This window comes from Salmo salar, chromosome ssa20 (assembly GCF_905237065.1).
Source record: "Salmo salar chromosome ssa20, Ssal_v3.1, whole genome shotgun sequence".
Lineage (NCBI taxonomy): Eukaryota > Metazoa > Chordata > Actinopteri > Salmoniformes > Salmonidae > Salmo > Salmo salar.
Window position 1 is genome coordinate 47,695,797 of NC_059461.1, and position 21,024 is coordinate 47,716,820.

A 21,024-nucleotide genomic window follows, 5' to 3' on the forward strand; every position below is an offset into this window, starting at 1 on the left:
CGGATTTGTGTGTGTTCAGACAGCAGTCATATGCTGACATGGCTATGCTAGTTGTTGTAGCAACTAAGCATGTGTGCTCAGTGGTGTAGGCTGATTGCTGCTGGCGCTCATGCTTCCTATCACTCAGAAGTTACGTTGCAAGCTAAGGTGACAACAATGCCTGCCATGGACGTTTACCAGTTGCTTTGAATGTTGAAAATCATAGTGTAAGAACACTTTGCAAGCCTCAAAGGATAAGATTATCCAAGTTTAAAAACGAGTACTTTTTGGCTATCCACAGCAGTCAGCTCGCTAGCCACAGCAGTCAACTCGCTAGCTAGTTAGCGGTTTAGCTTTCTAGCACATTCACTAATTTGTTTGTAAACAATTAACAAGCTAGTTAACTACCACATGTTCTTGTCAAACTGTCAACAGATTCGAATCGGACATGCAAGAAAACATGATTTGAGTCACTTCAAACTGCCAATGTGAACAAGACGTTTCAATTGTCTGATAAACCTGCTGTGGTAGCCCCCACCACTTCTGTTGATTTTTAGCTTCGGTGGCCAAAGTTATCTTAAGTTTGTAGTGGCTATTTAAAGAAAACCTAAACATGGATTAGCTTCTCCTAGGCCAGATCACTTTTAGGGTGAGGAACCAACCATCTAATGTTAATTTGTAAAATAGTGAACTTTCCCTTTAAAGCTTCAATCAGCAGTTGAAACAATAACTGTGTGTTTTCTCCACGCCTGTTTCGGTAAAAAGCTGAGGGATAGGGTTGTAACCACTCTGAAATTCATAGACAGAGCTATGGATGCAAGGACTGACCATCCATGATATTACAATTATAGTTTTACCCATATTTTGAGGCATGTTTGTTTATATTTACTTTGTTTACAAACATTGGAGTGAAAAAAAAAGCTTATCTTTTGGGTTCTGATGGGGTACGACAGTTGAACTAAGCGTGTGAGGCATTTATAAGTTATATTCTTCAAGAATCAATGGGTACATTTAATTAATTCACAAGTCCCAAAATTGATGAAGCGTTTGCAGACTGTTCTTTTAAGACGAAGAGGAACGAAGAGGATTAAGAAAATGAAAACGCTTATTTGAAAACTCTGCTGCTCTACCAAACATTGGTTGAATAATAAACTATGAATCAAATAAAATACTTTCAATGTACAAGCTAGAGAGTAACAAGTGGCTTTAATTGAGGCTGCCTCCTTTTTATGACACAGAATTAATGAAGGTGACAAAGCAAAGCATCACGCTTTCAGATTGCAATACATTTCCATATTCTGTCATATCATGACGAATGCTGCAATATTGAATGACTAGATGGTATGGCAAGTATCATTTGACCAGCATCTTCTTAAAACGTCTGAGCACTAAAGCGGAAAGCAGAAAGCTGCAAAACAGAAATATGGCACAACCACCCCCTCTATGCCTTTCAAGTATCGATAGTCAAACAACATAACACCACTTAATATAACATGATGCAACATAATGAATTTTGCTAAATATAAGTTAGAGGGGTCACAATGAGGAAAACCTGTGCAGGCTCAAGGGGTACAAGGAAAAGGCAAATTTGTAGATCAAGGTAATAAGGTTGTATTAGGTTGTAAGCAAAGCTGTACACACAGCAGCCATATAGACAGAAACTAAAGTAAGGCACAAAACTATGCTACCTGACAGCATAAGGTTTGTTAACAAATGCCACAACATATCTAAAAGGTAGCCTACAACTATATTACATTCAATTAATTTCTCTATTTTCTTCATAACACACACACACATAGTTACCATATGAGCAATATCTAGTGGGATGGTTATGGAATACTTGTTCAGTTCTGAGGTCGTGGAGTGGTAGGCTGGATCAAGTACACACAGTGAACATACCAAACCTGTGCCCGTATTCATAAAGTGTCTCAGAATAGGAGTGCTGATCTTGGATCAGATTTTCCATAATGAATAAGATTACATGGCCAGAGAGTACCTGATCAGCTCTCCTACTCTGAGACGCTTTATGAATACAGGCCCTGTTTTGAAGTATGCAGATGACGTTTGTTGGGTGTTATTTTACGCTGCTTTATATTCTTAAAATTGGTATAGCAAAACAAGTAAGCAATAAAAATCCTCAAAGGATCAAAACACATTGAACTCATGTGAACACATTGAAAGGAAAATGTCACAGGTATCCAACATTTCGTTTTTGTACGGCATCCAGTGTTTATCGTTTGTTTATATGCAGTGCTTTCCTAATTGTCTTGACATAGTATTCCATCGATCAAGGGGAAAAAATCTATAAAATATACACGTAATAATAATAGGCGCTCTGGTGTTGTAGACAGGTGGCCTTGGGCTTGGTCTGATAGTACTCATGAGCTAGAGTTTGTCACTGTAGCTTGCATGTTCTGGGTCTGTTTAACAGACATCACTAATGTGTCACACACGTCATTCATCAAACAAGATTATCAGAGCTCTGTTGATGAAAGCGGTAGGATGATCCCAACAACAGTTAGAAATGGAGTCCCTCAATGTGTGTACAGGTAACTGCCAAAATAAAGGAAACATAAAGTGTTTTTCGAGAGGGCGTTGGGCCACCACGAGCCAGAACAGCTTTAATGCACCTCTATTAGCAGGAGGCGACAACCTTCTTCCACGATAAATTCCATAATTTGGTGTTTTGTATCCCTCATTTACTCAAGTGTTTCCATTATTTGGCAGTTACCTGTACATTAATGTTCTGGCGCTGAAAGCAGGCTAAATCAAACTCTAAATGAAAACACATACTATTCAAACCCAGGTCTAGTGGTGCTGACAGTGCAATTCTATATCATGAGTCCTCAGTCAGCCATGTGTGAGCTTTAATATTAGTATTGACTACCGGTGAGTGCAGGTTACACCTCCAGACCCAGCTGGGGTCACAGAGTGAGTTTATCGCGCATCGTTGAGCTCCCTGGCCAAGGTAAGGATCTCCTTAGCCCCTTTACTCAGCAGTAGATTGGCCAGGTCTAGACCTAGCTTCTCAGAAGCATCCTGGGCCGGGCCTGGCATGTTGTTCGCTGTGACGCCAACTCGCTGGACCCACTCATCCACTCGCTCTTCCACCTACCACAGAGGAAAGACAGCTTAAATAAACCAAATAAATATGCGCTGAAAAGGGAGCCCCTTGGTGAGCTGATACGTTTAATGAGAGAGGTTCATTTGTGTTCTGACTGGGAGTGAGAAATCAGTAGTCTGACCTTATTGTCTGAAGCAATGCTGGTCTGCATGGTCTCCTTGAGACTGTCTGAACCATCCAGGCTGTACACTGCACCCGTCAGGTAGAGCTTTGGTAAATAGAACACAACAGTTACAAAAGGCATACACGCAAGAATGCAACCATGGATATGCAATGACACACACGTACACGTTAGCAAATGTCATAAGCCCTTACCTGAGAGTCCTTGACTTCAGTGTGGACAGCAACTGGTACACTGCAACCCCCCTCCTACAACAAGCGAAAGTGATTACACTGAAGTGTAGACAGTCAAATATAATGGGACATACAAGAAAATATTGACATTTGGTTAAAGGGGGTAATCTGCAGTTGCTGCATACATTTTTTAAATGCTCAATTAATTAAATTAAATTAAATTGTATTTGTCACATGCTTCGTAAACAATAGGTGTAGACTAACAGTGAAATGCTTGATTAGGACCCCTTCCCAACAATGCAGAGAAAAATAAAATATAGAAATAATAGTAATAATAAATACACAATGAGTAATGATAACTTTGCTATATACACCAGAGTACCAGTACCGAGTCGATGTGCAGGGGTATGAGGTAATTGAGGTAGATATGTACATACCGTATAACTAGGAATAAAGTGATTATTCAACAGGACAGATAATAAACAGTAGCATCGGTGTATGTGATGAGCCAAAAAATGGTCAGATAGTTAAATAATTAACCAATAGCTACCTGGACTAACTATATTGAACATAGATATAAACGTAACATGCAACAATTGCAAAGATTTTACTGAGTTACAGTTCATATAAGGATATCAGTCAATTGAAATAAACTCATTAGGCCCTAATGTGTGAATTTTACATGACTTGCAGGGCATAGGCACACCCACTGGGAAGCCAGGTCCTGCCAATCAGAATGAGTTTTTCCCCACTAAAGGGCTTTAGTACAGACAGAAATACTCCTCAGTATTTTTGTTCAGTTTATTGAGCAGTCTTATGGCTTGGGGGTAGAAGCTTTTCAGGGTCCTGTTGGTTCCAGACTTGGTGCATGCCGTGCGGCAACAATGAGAACAGTTTATGACTTGGGTGGCTGGATGCATGAAGTTTTAGGGCCTTCCTCTGACACCGCCTGAATGGCAGGGTGTTCGGCCCAGTGATGAACTGGTATACTGATGCACTGTAATGATTTATACCCATTTATTCTTGAGGAATATAACTTAGAAATGCCTCATGAGCTTAGGTCAACTGTCGTACCCAATCAGAACACAAAATATAACCTTGTTCTACTCCAATGTTTGTAAACATTGTAAATAAAAACAATTTTAAACATTGTATTGCTTCCAAACATGTTTAAAACTATAATTTTTAAATCTTAGATGGTTAGTCATAGCTCTGTCTATGAATTTGTGAGTGGTTACATTTCTCTAGACCCCTCCATCAGCTTTTTACCAAAATAGAGGTGGGGTGTACGCGTTGTGATTGTTTCAACTCCGGATTGCCGCTTTAAGTAATGTTTATGTGACATAATTATAAAGCCTACCATTACTTTATGTTTTTTTTTATGTAAAGACTTCTACATTCACTTGCAATTGTACCTCAAAGGCCGGTTTCCGAGGCAAAGATTAAGCCTCGTCCTAGACTAAAAAGCCCTTTCAATGATGATTCTCTGTTGAGCATGCTTTTTAGTCCAGGATTAGGCCTAGGCTAATCTGAGTCTGGGAAACTGGTCCTATACGAGTATCTACATTAAGTAGTATCAACAATCCACTAGCAGCCAACAATTCACAGATACACTGGACACGCTATAATAAAACATCTAGGAGATCTAGAGTGAGACTTACCAGTCGTCTGAGGAAGGCTCGCTCTGCTATACAGCGCAGGACCGTGTTGGGGTCGTGCAGAACAGACACCATCTCCAGGATGTCCTTATCTTTGGCCCGCACCTCAATGGCAATAGCCCCCTGGAACACAGCCAAGCAATGGACCCTCAGTCAGTTAAGACCACGCTGAAAATTCTAATTCTCACATACAGTTAAAGTCGAAAGTTTACATACACTTTAGCCAAATACATTTAAACTCAGTTTTTCACAATTCCTGACATTTAATCCCAATAAAAGTTCCCTGTCTGAGGTCAGTTAGGATCACCACTTTATTTTAAGAATGTGAAATGTCAGAATATCAGTAGAGAGAATGATTTATTTCAGCTTTTATTTCTTTCATCACATTCCCAGTGGGTCAGAAGTTTACATACACTGAATTAGTATTTGGTAGCATTGCCTTTAAATTGTTTCACTTGGGTCAAACATTTCGCGTAGCCTTCCATAAGCTTCCCACAATAAGTTGGGTGAATTTTGGCTCATTCCTCCTGACAGAGCTGGTGTAACTGAGTCAGGTTAGTAGGCCTCCTTGCTCAAACACGCTTTTTCAGTTCTGCCCACAAATTTTCTATAGGAGTGAGGTCAGGCCTTTGTGATGGCCATTCCAAAACCTTGACTTTGTTGTCCTTAAGCCATTTTTCCACAACTTTGGAAGTATGCTTGGGGTCATTGTCCATTTGGAAGACCCATTTGCGACCAAGCTTTAAATTCCTGACTGATTTCTTGAGATGTTGCTTCAATATATCTACATAATTTTATTTCCTCATGATGCCATCTATTTTGTGACATGCACCAGTCCCTCCTGCAGCAAAGTACCCCCACAACATGACGCTGCCACCCCCGTGCTTCATGGTTGGGATGGTGTTCTTCGACTTGCAAGCGTCCCCCTTTTTCCACCAAACATAACGATGGCCAAACAGTTCTATTTTTGTTTCATCAGACCAGAGAACATTTCTACAAAAAGTACGATCTTTGTCCCCATGTGCAGTTGCAAACTGTAGTCTGGCTTTTTTATGGCGGTTTTGGAGCAGTGGCTTCTTCCTTGCTGAGCGGCCTTTCAGGTTATGTTGATATTGGACTCGTTTTTACTGTGGATAGAGATACTTTTGTACCTGTTTCCTCCAGCATCTTCACAAGGTCCTTTGCTGTTGTTCTGGGATTGATTTGCACTTTTCGCACCAAAGTATATTCATCTCTAGGAGACAGAACGCGTCTCCTTCCTGAGCGGTATGACGGCTGCGTGGTCCCATGGTGTTTATACTTGCGTACTATTGTTTGTACAGATGAATGTGGTACCTTCAGGCATTTGGAAATTGCTCCCAAGGATGAACCAGACTTGTGGAGGTCTCCAATTCTTTTTCTGAGGTCTTGGCTGATTTCTTTTGATTTTCCCATGATATCAAGCAAAGAGGCACTGAGTTTGAAGGTAGGCCTTGAAATACATCCACGGGTACACCTCCAATTGAGTCAAACGATGTCAATTAGCCTACCAGAAGCTGTTTAAAGGCACAGTCAACTTAATGTATGTAAACTTCTGATCCACTGGAATTGGGATACAGTGAATTATAAGTGAAATAATCTGTCTGTAAACAATTGTTGGAAAAATGACTTGTGTCATGCACAAAGTAGATGTCCTATCCGACTTGCCAAAACAATAGTTAGTTAACAAGACATTTGTGGAGTGGTTGAAAAACTAGTTTTAATGACTCCAACCCAAGGGTATGTAAACTTCCGACTTCAACTGTATACAGTGCCAAAAGGGGTCTCGGACGAAGGCCTGGGGATAATGGGTTAGCAACGGTGATATACCCTTTCAAGGTAAAATGTTTTTTGTTATTATTACACAATGGAATAAGGACCACAGGTATAAGAGTTAAAGTTGTCACTTTCTCCTTCATAAAATAAATCTACCCACCTGTCCAACAGCGTACATACAGTCCTCAGGGCCCAGGATCTTCAAATGTAAAGACACAAATTAAAGATACAATGAATTCATAAAGTTTTCAGACCCCTTGACTTTTCCACATTTTGTTACGTTACAGCCTTATTCGACAATGGATTCAATCGTTTTTCCCCCCTCATCAAATCTACACACGATGACGTAGCAAAAACTGTTTTTTTTGTATTTCTGCAAATGTATTCAAACTAAAAAACTGAAATATCACATTTACATAAGTATTCAGACCCTTTACTCAGTACTTTGTTGAAGCACCTTTGGTAGCGAATACAGTCTTGAGTCTTCTTGGGTATGACGCTACAAGCTTGGCACACCTGTATTTGGGGAGTTTCTCCCATTCTTCTCTGCAGATCCTCTCAAGCTCTGTCAGGTTGGATGGGGAGCGTTGCTGCACAGCTATTTTCAGGTCTCTCCAGACATGTTTGATCGGGTTCAAGTCCAGGCTCTGGCTGGGCCACTCAAGGACATTCAGAGACTTTCCCCGAAGCCACTCCTGCATTGTCTTGGCTGTGTGCTTAGGGTTGTTGTCCTGTTGGAAGGTGAACCTTTGCCCCAGTCTGAGGTCCTGAGCGCTCTGGGGCAGGTTTTCTTCAAGGATCTCGCTGTACTTGGCTCCGTTCATCTTTGCCACGATCCTGACTAGTCTCCCAGTCGCTGCTGCTGAAAAACATCCCCACAGCATAAATGCTGCCACCACCACTATGCTTCAACGTAGGGATGGTGCCAGGTTTCCACCAGACGTGACGCTTGGCATTCTGGCCAAAGAGATCAATCTTGGTTTCATCAGACCAGAGAATCTTTTCTCATGGTCTGAGAGAATACCTAGGATAGGATAAAGTAATCATTCTAACCCCCCCCTCTTAAAAGATTTAGATGCACTATTGTAAAGTGGTTGTTCCACTGGATATCATAAGGTGAATGCACCAATTTGTAAGTCGCTCTGGATAAGAGCGTCTGCTAAATGACTTAAATGTAAAATGTAAATGAGAGTCTTTAGGTGCCTTTTAGCAAACTCCAAGCAGGCTGTCCGGTGTCTTTTACTGAGGAGTGGCTTCCGTCTGGCCACTCTGCCATAAAGGCCTGATTGGTGGAGTACTGCAGAGATGGCTGTCCATCTGGAAGGTTCTCCTATCTCCACAGAGGAACTCTGGAGCTCTGTCAGAGTCACCATCAGGTTCTTGGTCACCTCCCTGACCAAGGCCCTTCTCCCCCGGTTGCTCAGTTTGGCTGGGCAGCCAGCTCAAGGAAAAAGGTTGGTTAATTACAAACTTCTTCCATTTAAGAATGATGGAGGCCACTGTGTTCTTGGGGATCGTCAATGCTGCAGAAATGTTTTGGTACCCTTCCTCAGATCTGTACCTCGACACAATCCTGTCTCGGAGCTCTACAGACAATTCCTTCAACCTCATGGTTTGGTTTTTGCTTTGACATGCACTGTCAACTGTGGAACGTTATATAGACAGGTGTGCCTTTCCAAATCATGTCCAATCAATTGAATTTACCACAAGTGGACTCCAACCAAGTTGTAGTAACATCTCAAGGATGATCAATGAAAACAGGATGCACCTGGCCTCCATTTCTAGTCTCATAGCAAAGGGTCTGAATACTTATGTAATTAAGGTATTTCTGTTTTTATTTTTAATATATTTGCAAACATTTCTGAAAACCTGTTTGCATTTTGTCATTATGGGGTAGTGTGTAGATTGCTGAGAAAAAAATATTTAATCAATAGGGCTGTAACATAACAAAATGTGGAAAAAGTCAAGGGGTCTGAATGCTTTCTGAAGGCACCGCATACAGTAGGCTTACATATTGTCTATAAACCACATACAATTGAATCTTTATTAATGAAGATAAATCTTGGCTATGGACAAGGTGTTGTGAAGTGGAATGTTGGAAGTAGCTACCTGGCTGACTCGGCTCTCCCAGCCCATGCGACGGAGTCCAGCTGCAGCCAGAATAATGGCAGAGAAGTCGCCCTTTTCATCCAGCTTCTTCAACCTCGTGTTAAGGTTTCCTCGCTGGAAAAAACCCACTAAGGAAACAAACTCACAACCCTCTATAGATATAGTCATTACGGATATGATGTGCATCAGATTTCAAATGAAGATCCTGTTTTGATATTTCGCTATATTGTGAGTGAAAGGATACAATATCTTTAAACTCGAGGTGGGGGAATCTTTTCTTTAGCTGAGCAGCCCGTCGCAGCGAACTTGTGCCTATCACACTATGAAAAAACCCCATCAAGATCAATGTCAAGCCACTCCTTTAAAACAGATAGGAAAAGAATCTTCAAACGGTGTCATGAGTAAAATTCAACTGTGTTTCGTACCTCTTGTCGGGCAGGGTGTCGAGGGATTTGCCCATGTTTTGGGGATGCAAGACCACTGCATCATGGGGGTTCTCCCGCCTTTAAAGAACAGGAAGCAAAACAAATATGTATATATATATATTTTTTAAATACCTTTATTTAACTAGGCAAGTCAGTTAAGAACAAATTCTTATTTTCAATGACGGCCTAGGAACTGCCTTGTTCAGGGGCAGAACGACAGATTTGTACCTTGTCAGCTCAGGGATTCAATCTTGCAACCTTTCAGTTGCTAGTCCAACGCTCTAACCACTGGGCTACGCTGCCGCCCCTCAAAACAAATATTTACCATTAAAATATTGGAGGCTACTTCATTCCACAGTAGTGGTGAAGACAATCCTACTTCAATAGTAGATATTCAGAAAGTGATACACTCTAGTGCGCTTGGAGTATTCAAAATAAATGTCTACACACGTAGCTAGGCTAGCTAGATCATGATTTCAAATCTACATTGTCAATGAAATCTATTTGTAGTAACCTGAATAAACTTTGAAAGAAAGAACTTTCAATATAGTACAATATGTGAGTAAAACTGATAGTGTTTCAAACCAAATCAGTATGTTCAAAGGTCTGAACACAAACAAAAGAGGCCCAGATGAATTAGGACAGTGTGTTTGATTTCTCTGTGGATCCTTACAGAGGCACTATTGTGTCAACTTACTTTAGCACTGCTCCTATGGTAAAGCCAGGAGGCAGAGTCGTGGGCAAGTCCTTCAAAGAGTGGACCACCAAGTCTACCCTATAGGAGACACAGCACAACAGAGTCATTTATTTTGCAACACTTCAGAGCAAAGACTCTGGACATAAACACCTGCACAAATCAAAGTCTTGAAGACATCAATGGTTTTGTCTGAAGTGTTGAAGCTACTCAAAATGTATGCCATTACGTTGTAACAAAGAAAGTACTTCAACAGTAGTAGCTTTCCAGATTCGGGCTAATAGTAATGTAGCCTACAGTTTGAATGTACAGTGCGTAGTGAACGTCTACACACCCCTTGCACAGTCTCCACATTTTGCTGCCTTTAGATTACATATGAAAATGTATTAAATTATCATTTTTTTCCTACTGATGTACACAACCTACTCCACATTTCCAAAGTGAAAGAAAATTATAGAATATTTTCAAAATGTATGAAAAATAAAAAAACTAAGATGTCTTGATGGCATATGTCTTTACACCCCAGAGTTAATACTTGGTGGAAGCACCTTTGGTAGTAATTACAGCTGTGAAACAATTTAAATCAGATTCTACAAACTTTGCACAACTCTTAGGGTAACATGTATCCATAGTTAAAATTGCTCAAGCTCAGTAAATTTGGTTGGGAGTCATTGATGGACAGCAATATTCCAACCTTGTCTCAGATTTTCAAGCAGATTTACGTCAGGACTGAGACTGGACCATTCAGGAACACTCAACACCTATTGTAAAGCCATTTTGATGCGTTTTTGGCATTACAATTTATGTAATTGTCCCGCTGAAAAATAAAGTTCTATCCCAGGTTTAGGTATTCAGAAGACTAAGGCAGGGTTTCGTGTAACTTTTTATCTGGGCTTTTCTCCTTTCATATTATATATATGTTTTTGTTTGTTTGTGTTTTAGCCCCTTTTTCTCCCCAATTTCAATCTTGTCTCATTGTTTCAACTCCCCAATGGGCTTGGGAGGTGAAGGTTGAGTCATGTGTCCTCCGAAACATGATCCGCCAAACCGTGCTTCTTAACACCCTCCCGTTTAACCTGGAAGCCAGCCGCACCAATGTGTCAGAGAAAACACTATTCACCTGAAGACCGAGGTCAGCCTGTAGGTGCCCAGCCCGCCACAAGGAGTCACTAGAGCGCGATGAACCAAGTAAAGCCCCCCGGCCAAACCCTCCCCTAACCCGGACAACGCTGGGCCAATTGTGCACTGCCCGATCACGGCCGGTTGTGAAACAGCCCGGGTTCGAACCCAGATCTGTAGTGGCGCCTAAGACCACTGCGCCATTCGGGAGGCACCTTTCATATTTTTTTTCCTGAAAAACTCCTCAGTCCCTGCCGGTGACAAGCATACCCATAACCTGATGCTGCCACCACAATACTCAAACGCATATTATCAACAATATTGTATTCACTCCACATTACTGGCCCGTATGGTATGACAAAGTGAGACATTTTTTTTGACAAAAACAATGAATAAATGTTGCCCTGAGAGTTGTGCAAAGTTGGTAGAATCTTATTCAAAATGATTCACCACTGTAATGGCAGCCAAAGGTGCTTCCACCAAGTATTAACTCTGGGGTGTGACGACACGTTATCAACACACCAACAATTTTTTTATTCATTTTGAATATTTTCTATAATTTTTCTTTAACTTTGAAAATGTGGAGTGCAACTCTACAGTAGTTTCACTGACACTGGAAAAAATTGTTAAAGTGAGAAAGGACATTACCTGAAATCAACAACAACATAAAATGCAATTTGGTTCCACTCAACCACCAAAGGTATCATACCTGGCTCTTTCGGGTTCCAATTCGTATGACCCGGCTCGATAGGAAAGAAATCAAATATATTCCCATTTGAGATTACATTTTAAGGCAGCAAAATGTGTTGACTGTGCAAAGGGTGTGTAGACTTTCACTAGCGACTGTATATTACAAGGCTTATTCACAGACAAGAGACCACTATAATCACCATTCTTGGCAACATTTTTCTTGACAACACCCAAGCCTGACAAGTGGATCCAACTGAAATGCCAGTTCCAGATGACAAAATTAAACTTACTCGTTCCTCTCCAGAGCAGTCTCCAGTTCTTTGGTGAAAAGGCTCTTCTCTCCAATCTGCATTTAGAAAGCAAATAGGTTGCTAACTGTTAACCCCATAACATGTTCAGTTCAGACCATAAGTTTACATGTACACAATGGAGAAAACAGTGTATATTTTAATGGCAGTGGTTTTTGCACACTACTGAGTCAAGTAAAATGAACAATTTGGGCAACAATTTAGTTCTCATGAGGCACGCTTTAGTATATAAATAGATTTACCTTTGATAACGCTGTGTCAAGAATTTTGTCCCCTGTAGTTGTCATGCCAACTGAAACAGAAAGACAATGACGTAATCAAAGTGATATAGTCATTTAATTACTGTATTGTACATATCTTATTGGTGATGCATCTCTATAGTCAAATGAAGATTACTGCACTATAAGTAACACAACATACATGTAACTGCCAAAACAAAGGAAACATCAACATAATGTGTTTTAATAGGGCGTTGGGCCAAAACAGCTTCAATGCACCTTGGCATATATTCTACAAATGTCTGGAACTCTATTGGAGGAATGCAACACCATTCTTCCACAAGAAATTCCATAATTTGGTGTTTTGGTGATGGTGGTAGAAAACGCTGTCTCAAGAGCCGCTCCAGAATCTCCCATAACTCTTAGATTGGGATGAGATCTGGTGACTGAGACGGCCATGGCATATAGCTTACATCGTTTTCATGCTCATCAAACCATTCAGTGACCACTCGTGCCCTGTGTATGGGGGCATTGTCATCCTATGGGGGCATAGCCATGGTAGCCCAAAAATAGCCTAAATAATGGCCTGCCCAGCCTTTTTATACATGAACCTAAGCATGATGGGATGTTAATTGCTTAATTAACTCAGAAAACACATCTGTGTGGAAGCACCTGCTTTCAATATGCTTTTTATCTCTCATTTACTCAAGTGTTTCTATTATTTTTCCAGTTACTTGTATATACTCTATAAAACCTTTTTTTCAAACACTCTTAGAAAAAAGGGTTCCAAAAGGCTCTTCGGCTGTCCCCATGGGAGAACCCTTATTGGTTTCAGATAGAACCCTTTTGGGTACCAAGTAGAACTATTTTGGTTTCCAAGTAGAATCCTCTGTGGAAAGGCTTCTACATGGAACGCAAAAGGGTTCTTCAAAGGGTTCTCCTATGCGGACCGCCGAACAACCCTTTTTGGTTCTAGATAGCACATTTTTTTCTTAGAGTGTATTGCGGGACACCTGGACTCACCTATTTCTATGTGGACATCAGGGTACAGTCCCTTCAGCTTTTCTGCAACGCTGTCCGTCTGAATACGAGCCAGCTGAGGTCAACAAATGGACAGAAATCAATTCAATTTGGATTACATAATATGTGTGTCTGCATTTTGGATGGTTGGTTTCTAGCTAGTTCACTTCTTGGATAATATTGAATAACATAGGCTATTCAAGAAGCAAATGTTCAGCCGTGAGTTACCAAATCAGTGGGACATGAGCATAAGAAGCTGTAGTAAAAGGCTAGAAATGACAGGAGCAGTGAAATAATCTATCTCTGTTGCAGGAGGTGCAGACGTCCCTGACTGCTGTATCAGAGTGAACGGAGAGGGGAACCTTATCTGATAAGGAGTTGCCACGCTCTCTGCCCCCCCATTCAAAAGCTGTTTCGCCATTCAAAAGTGTAACTCTACAGTAGTTTCACTGACACTGTAAAAATAGTTAAAGTGAGAAATGACATTATCTGAAATCAACAACAACATAAAATGCAATTTGTGTCCACTCAACCACCAAAGGTATCATACCTGGCTGTTTCGGGTTCCAATTCGTATGACCCGGCTAACTTTCCCATTCCCATCCTGTTGGAAAAACATGAAAGCAATACATTTACAACAGCCATTTTTCCAATAATGGAGTTTTTCAACTTCTACTTGTCATTGCAGTTCATGGCAGTTATTCCCTTCGTATTGTGTCAACTCCTTTCACTATAAGCCACATATAACTGCTCCATATAATAATATATATATAAACTCTGATTGAATTGCTTTCCTCTTACCCTAATGTACTTATAAGGTCCCTCCATAGTTCTCAGTAAACCTTAGCTTCTACACGCAGAGAAGCACTTTGTGTCGTCTGTAGAGCTGTGGAAGCCTGCTGTGTCTATGTGGGGAGCAGTGGCAAGTCATATAGCCAAGCCCGAGAGATACTGAACAACTATGCATCTTAACTTCCTACACCCCCATTTCCCTGGTCCTAGCTGATAAGTCAAGAGTGCCGATTCATTGTGTCAGTTATTATGAGCAGGGAGGGGTAGTGATAGACTTTAGAAAGATAATTTGTTTTAGGAATTTTCCAAATGGTTATGAAATTGACATGTACTGTATGTACGTGGAAAGCAACAATATGAAAAGGATAGAGTTTTCTGTTTAAATCTGATCCCATTCAAAGCTGGCAACCTTTAGGTTTTATAGGAGAAGACAAGAGTTGACACACTGGTTGTTGCAGGCATATAATACAGCAGCTATAGAAACTCTGACAGGCAGCAACATCATATTATGCTGTTATTTAGAGTTAGTTTAATGAATGAACACGTAATTTTTACTGCAGGAACTGTCCATCTGCCATTAGAAAGGGACAGCTAAGACATAACATCACATTAGCTTCTAATCTACAGGTTCAATGGATGTGGCTGCTGATGGTGAGGCAGATATTGTTTGTAATGAAACCCTTTGATATATGAGATGTATTCTCCAATGGTAGAGCTCCGAGGTGCAGAAAGGCGCGTGAGTAAACCAATCAGAGCGTTCCGGCTTGGCTGTAATAACGACGCATGCCTCACTGCGCGGAATATTATCAGTGAGGTATGACTGTTAGGCAGAGTCCTAGCTAACTAGCCAAGTCTCTCACCTGGGAATTCTTCTCTCTCGACATCTCAGTGTGGCAGTAACGATCCGCGAGTATTGTCTTTGTCAGTGACAATTGTTCGCGACATGCAATCCTTGAGAATATAGCTAATTCCTTGTAAACAGGGATGAAAATGGCATTTGTACCTAGGATAATTTATTTTATTTTTGTATTATTCATAATACAAAAATCAACTTACATTGCTACATCAAACATGTCTAACAAAACAAAACACAGATATTAACAAGAAAATACTAAAACGTACAAAAAATATCAATAAAATAATTTTTTTAAATAAACTATTCTAGTGCAATTGTATTCATTCTGAAAAAAAAATTGAATTATAATGATTCAGGAAGATTGTTATTCTTGTTGTTATTCACTAGGGATAATGTCTTAACAAGATGATTAAATTCAATCAAAAATATGTGTAATTTTGGTATAGAAATCTGGAATTTTTGTTTGTGTATAAAGTATTTGGCAACAAGAATAAGAAAAATCACAATTATTTCAATGGTCTTGTTATCATTGCAAAGGTAACATATTGTATCCTTCATGTCAAAAACATGGGTAGTGTTCATAATGATGAATAAGTATTCTGCGAGGTTTTCCAAAAATTCTGACACAAATGTACATTCAAAGAACAAGTGAGTCAGATTCTCACCTTTTTCACAGAAAAGGCAGATATCAATAGGCACAAATTTGGACAACATAGAATTACATGGATATATCTTATGTAGAATTTGAAAGTGTACTTCCTTAAATTTGTTTGGTATACAATATTTGTAAGGCCTTAACCAAGATTTTTTCCAGACAATGTCATGAATAAGCATGTTCCAGAAACATTTTCCTCTAGGCGTAAGTTGGTTCTGTGAATGGAGAATTTGTCTTATATTGTAACGACTGTTGTGAGAGAGTGGAACAAAACGCAGCGGAGTTAGTGTTCATCATATTTAATACTTAAACGGAACACTATACAATTACAAAACAAGAAACTGACAGCCAAACAGTCCTGTCAGGTGAAACACAACGACAGAAACAATTACCCACAAAACCCCAACGGAAAAACATGCACTTATGTGTGACTCCCAATCAACAACAACGAACTTCAGCTGTGCCTGATTGGGAGCCACACACGGCCCAAAACAAAGAAATACAAAAACATAGAAAAAGAACATAGAACGCCCACCCAATGTAACACCCTGGCCTAACCAAAATAAAGAACAAAAAACCCCTCTCTATGGCCAGGGCGTTACAGTACCCTCTCTCCCCCCAAGGTGCGGACTCCGGCCGCAAAACCTGACACTGAAGGGGAGGGTCTGGGTGGGCCTTTTTACAGCGGCGGCTCAGGTGCGGGACGTGGCCTCTGCCCCACCCTTGGCGTCGCCCTCTTAGGTGGTGCACCTGGCCGCGCCAAAGGTCTGGTGGGCGACCCTGACTTCGCCCGGCTGGCGGGCGACCCTGACTTCGCCCGGCTGGCGGGCGACCCTGACTTCGCCCGGCTGGCAGATCCGGACAGGCGGGCCACTCTGGCAGATCCGGACAGGCGGGCCACTCTGGCAGATCCGGACAGGCGGCCACTCTGGCAGATCTGGACAGGCGGGCCACTCTGGCAGCTCCGGACAGGCGGGCCACTCTGGCAGCTCCGGACAGGCGGGCCACTCTGGCAGCTCAGGACAGGCGGGCCACTCTGGCAGCTCCGGACAGGCGGGCCACTCTGGCAGCTCAGGACAGGCGGGCCACTCTGGCAGCTCCGGACAGGCGGGCCACTCTGGCAGCTCCGGACAGGCGGGCCACTCTGGCAGCCCCGGACAGGCGGGCCACTCTGGCAGCCCCGAACAGGCGGGCCACTCTGGCAGCCCCGAACAGGCGGGCCACTCTGGCAGCCCCGAACAGGCGGGCCACTCTGGCAGCCCCGAACAGGCGGGCCACTCTGGCAGCCCCGAACAGGCGGGCCACTCTGGCAGCCCCGAACAGGCGGGCCACTCTGGCAGCCCCGAACAGGCGGGCCACTCTGGCAGCTCCGAACAGGCGGGCCACTCTGGAGGCCTAGTCCTGGGAGGTGGCACCGGATGGACCAGGATGGGGAGACCCACTGGTGGCCTGGTCCTAGGAGGAGGCACAGGACTGACCAGGATGGGGAGATCCACTGGATGCCTTGTCCGAGGAGGAGGCACAGGCTTAACCAAGATGGGGAAACCCACTGGAGGCCTGGTCCGTGGAGCAGGCACAGGACAGACCAGGATGGGGAGACCCACTGGAGGACTGGTCCGAGGAGGAGGCACGGGCTTGACCAGGATGCGAAGACATGCAGGAGGCCTGGTTCTGGGCGTAGGCACAGGACGTGCAGGGCTGGGAAGACATGCAGGAGGCCTGTTTCTGGGCGCAGGCACAGTCTTCAACAGACGGCCAGCACGCACCTCAGGACGAGTATGGAGAACTGACTCAGGTGACATCAATTCACTGACACGCTCCGTAGGGCGAATGCCGTGCCTTATGCACCAAACCAGCAGGTCTCTCATCTCTCTCTCTCTCCTCCAATCTCCCCATCAACTCCTTCACTGTCTCTGCTTCGCACCCTTCGCTCACCTCCAACGTCAACCCGACTGGCTCTGGTTCCGACATCGGCACCGCCGACTGTCCCGTGTGCCCCCCCCAAAAAAATCTTGGGGCTGCCTCTCGTGCCTGTTGCGCTCTCTCTCCTCATACCATCGCCTCTCCGCTCTCGCCGCTTCAATCTCCCACTGCGGGAGGCCATACTCCCCAGCCTGAGTCCATGGTCCCTCTCCGTCCAGTATTTGTTCCCACGTCCATGAGTCCATCATGCTGCTCTCCTGGTGCTGCTCCTTCCTCCGCTGCTTGGTCCTTGTTTGGTGGGTAATTCTGTAATGACTGTTGTGAGAGAGAGTGGACCAAAACGCAGCGGAGTTAGTGTTCATCACATTTATTACTTAAACGGAAGACTATACAATTACAAAACAAGAAACTGACAGCCAAACAGTCCTGTCAGGTGAAACACAATGACAGAAACATTTACCCACAAAACCCCAACGGAAAAACATGCACTTATGTGTGACTCCCAATCAACAACAACGAACTTCAGCTGTGCCTGATTGGGAGCCACACACACACATGGCCCAAAACAAAGAAATATAGAACGCCCACCCAATGAAACACCCTGGCCTAACCAAAATAAAGAACAAAAAACCCCTCTCTATGGCCAGGGCGTTACATATATATTTACTACAACAAGATTTCTCAAGTAAGCCCACGCCTTCCAAACTGAGTTCTGGATTGTAACGCCCTGGCCATAGAGAGGGGTTTTTTGTTCTTTATTTTGGTTAGGCCAGGGTGTTACATTGGGTGGGCATTCTATGTTCCTTTCTCTATGTTTTTGTATTTCTTTGTTTTGGGCCGTGTGTGTGTGTGTGTGTGTGTGTGTGTGTGTGTGTGTGTGTGTGTGTGTGTGTGTGTGTGTGTGTGTGTGTGTGTGTGTGTGTGTGTGTGTGTGTGTGTGTGTGTGTGTGTGTGTGTGTGTGTGTGTGTGTGTGGCTCCCAATCAGGCACAGCTGAAGCTCGTTGTTGCTGATTGGGAGTCACACATAAGGAGCATGTTTTTCCTTTGGGTTTTGTGGGTAATTGTTTCTGTTAGTGTTTGCACCTGACAGGACTGTTTGGCTGTCAGTTTTCTTGTTTTGTTTGTATAGTGTTCTTTCTTTATAAAATTTTCAATGAGGAACACTAACTCCGCTGCTCCTTGGTCTACTCTCTCTCCCGACAGCCGTTACAGAATTACCCACCACAAGAAGACCAAGCAGCGGAGAAGAGGGCAGATGGAAGTCAAGGAGGACTATAGGAAGCAGCGCGCTCGGGAGGAGATGGCATCCTGGTCGCTGGAAGTATTGGAGGCAAGAATAGACTGGACTTGGGAACAGCTATTTGACCATTGCAGCAACCTGCCGGGGAAGCAGGTGGAGGTGAAGAGGCAGCCCCAAAAATTCTTTGGGGGGGGGGGCACACGGGGAGATTGGCGGAGTCAGGCGTTAGACCTGAGCCAACTCCCCGTGCTTACCGGAAGCAGCGTGGTACTGGTCAGGTGCCGTGTTATGCGGTGGAGCGCATGGTGTCTCCAGTGCGCGCTCATAGCCCGGTACGCTACATCCCAGCCCCCCGCAAGTGCCATGCGAGGATGGAACCAGAGCCAGTCGGGGTGAAGTTGGAGGTGAGCGAAGGGAGCGAAGCAGAGACAGTGAAGGAGTTGATGGGGAGATTGGAGGAGAGAGATATGAGAGAGCTGCTGTGTTGGTGCATGAGGCACGACATTCGCCCTACGGAGCGTGTCCTCGAGTTGATGTCACCTGAGTCAGCTCTCCATACTCGTCCTGAGGTGCGTGCTAGCCATCTTGTGAAGACTGTGCCAGCCCAACGCACCAGGCCTCCTGTGCACCTCTCCAGCCCTGCACGTCCTGTGCCTGCGCCCAGAAACAGGCCTCCTGCATGTCTCCCCAGCCTGGTGAATCCTGTGCCTGCGCCCAGAACCAGACCCCCTGCATGTCTCCCCAGCCTGGTGAATCCTGTGCCTGCGCCCAGAACCAGACCTCCTGCATGTCTCCCCAGCCTGGTGAATCCTGCGCCCAGAACCAGGCCTCCTGCATGTCTTCCCAGCCTGGTGAGTCCTGTGCCTCCTCCCAGGACCAGGCCTCCAGTGGATCTCTCCAGCCTGGTCCGTCCTGTGCCACCTCCCTGGACTAGGCCTCCAGTGGGTCTCCCCATCCTGGTTAAGCCTGTGCCTCCTCCTCGGACCAGGCCTCCAGTGGGTCTCCCCACTGTTTTGGGCCGTGTGTGGCTCCCAATCAGGCACAGCTGAAGCTCGTTGTTGCTGATTGGGAGTCACACATAAGGAGCATGTTTTTCCTTTGGGTTTTGTGGGTAATTGTTTCTGTTAGTGTTTGCACCTGACAGGACTGTTTGGCTGTCAGTTTTCTTGTTTTGTTTGTATAGTGTTATTTCTTTATTCAATTTTCAATGATGAACACTAACTCCGCTGCGCCTTGGTCTACTCTCTCTCCCGACAGCCGTTACATGGATAAGCTTTGTGATCATTACCAAAGCTTAGATTAGTTTTCATTAGTGTAGTTAGAACACTGGGAATGGCTTTGATCACATCAATAAACTCTCTGAAGGTATTGGAAACTCATTCAATGTTATGAATTGTTCATATGTAAGAATATTACCCCTGTGTAACGTCTGCTTCCAACTCACACTCTCAAATACGTAGATCCCCTGAACACAGCTCACTCTCCAGGTCCCAATCACCTGAATTGTGATCACCTTTTCACACACCTATATGTCATTTACACACACTATTTAGTTCAGTTCTTTGCACCCCATCATTGTGAGGTATTGTTTTGTTACATGGTCTATTCGGAGCATGGTCTATCCGTATTAGTCCTCCTGTGTATCGTCGTTTTTGGCCATCCTCACTAACGATGCCTTTTTGCCTATTCCCTGCCTGTACTTTTGCCTATCAGATTTCCTGTCGTATACCTCTTGCCTGCTCTCCAGGACTAGGTCATTAGCCTTTTCCCTGCATGTACTGTTACCGTTTTGGAGTCCCTGTGTATGATCTTCTGCCTGTCCCTGGACCCAGCTACCTGCCTCTTCCTGTGGTCCTTTGCTAATAAACACCTGCTGCGCCCTGCGCTTGAAACCAGCACTCTGTCTCCCATCGTATTCATTACACCCTGTTAAAAACATCAAGAACAAAGTCAATATTCCTCTCATGCCAGCTGGGGTAGAACAATGACTTATTCCTTACAGTTATGTCTGAATTATTCCACAAAAGAGCTTTATGCTGGGAAAAATTCTGCAGGAAACATATTTTCCAGGCCATTAAAGCTTATTGGTGAAACCTAGCCAATTTAGCGGGTAATCTTTCAGGAA

The 21,024-nt window shown here is 43.5% G+C and overlaps 1 protein-coding gene across 1 annotated transcript; it reads right to left on the reverse strand.

Moving 5' to 3' along the window:
- Window positions 1-1,166: 1,166 nt before the first annotated feature.
- LOC123729220 (porphobilinogen deaminase) lies at window positions 1,167-14,455 on the reverse strand. Its single transcript, XM_045703496.1, has 14 exons — window positions 14,234-14,455; window positions 13,983-14,036; window positions 13,436-13,508; window positions 12,437-12,486; window positions 12,177-12,232; window positions 10,081-10,158; window positions 9,384-9,461; window positions 9,203-9,278; window positions 8,959-9,072; window positions 7,010-7,048; window positions 5,059-5,178; window positions 3,419-3,472; window positions 3,225-3,311; window positions 1,167-3,090 (listed from the first exon to the last, which is right to left on the reverse strand). The coding sequence occupies exons 1-14, from the start codon at window positions 14,258-14,260 to the stop codon at window positions 2,917-2,919; spliced, it is 1,080 nt and encodes a 359-aa protein (XP_045559452.1). The 5' UTR covers window positions 14,261-14,455; the 3' UTR covers window positions 1,167-2,916.
- Between the last annotated feature and the right edge of the window lie 6,569 nt (window positions 14,456-21,024).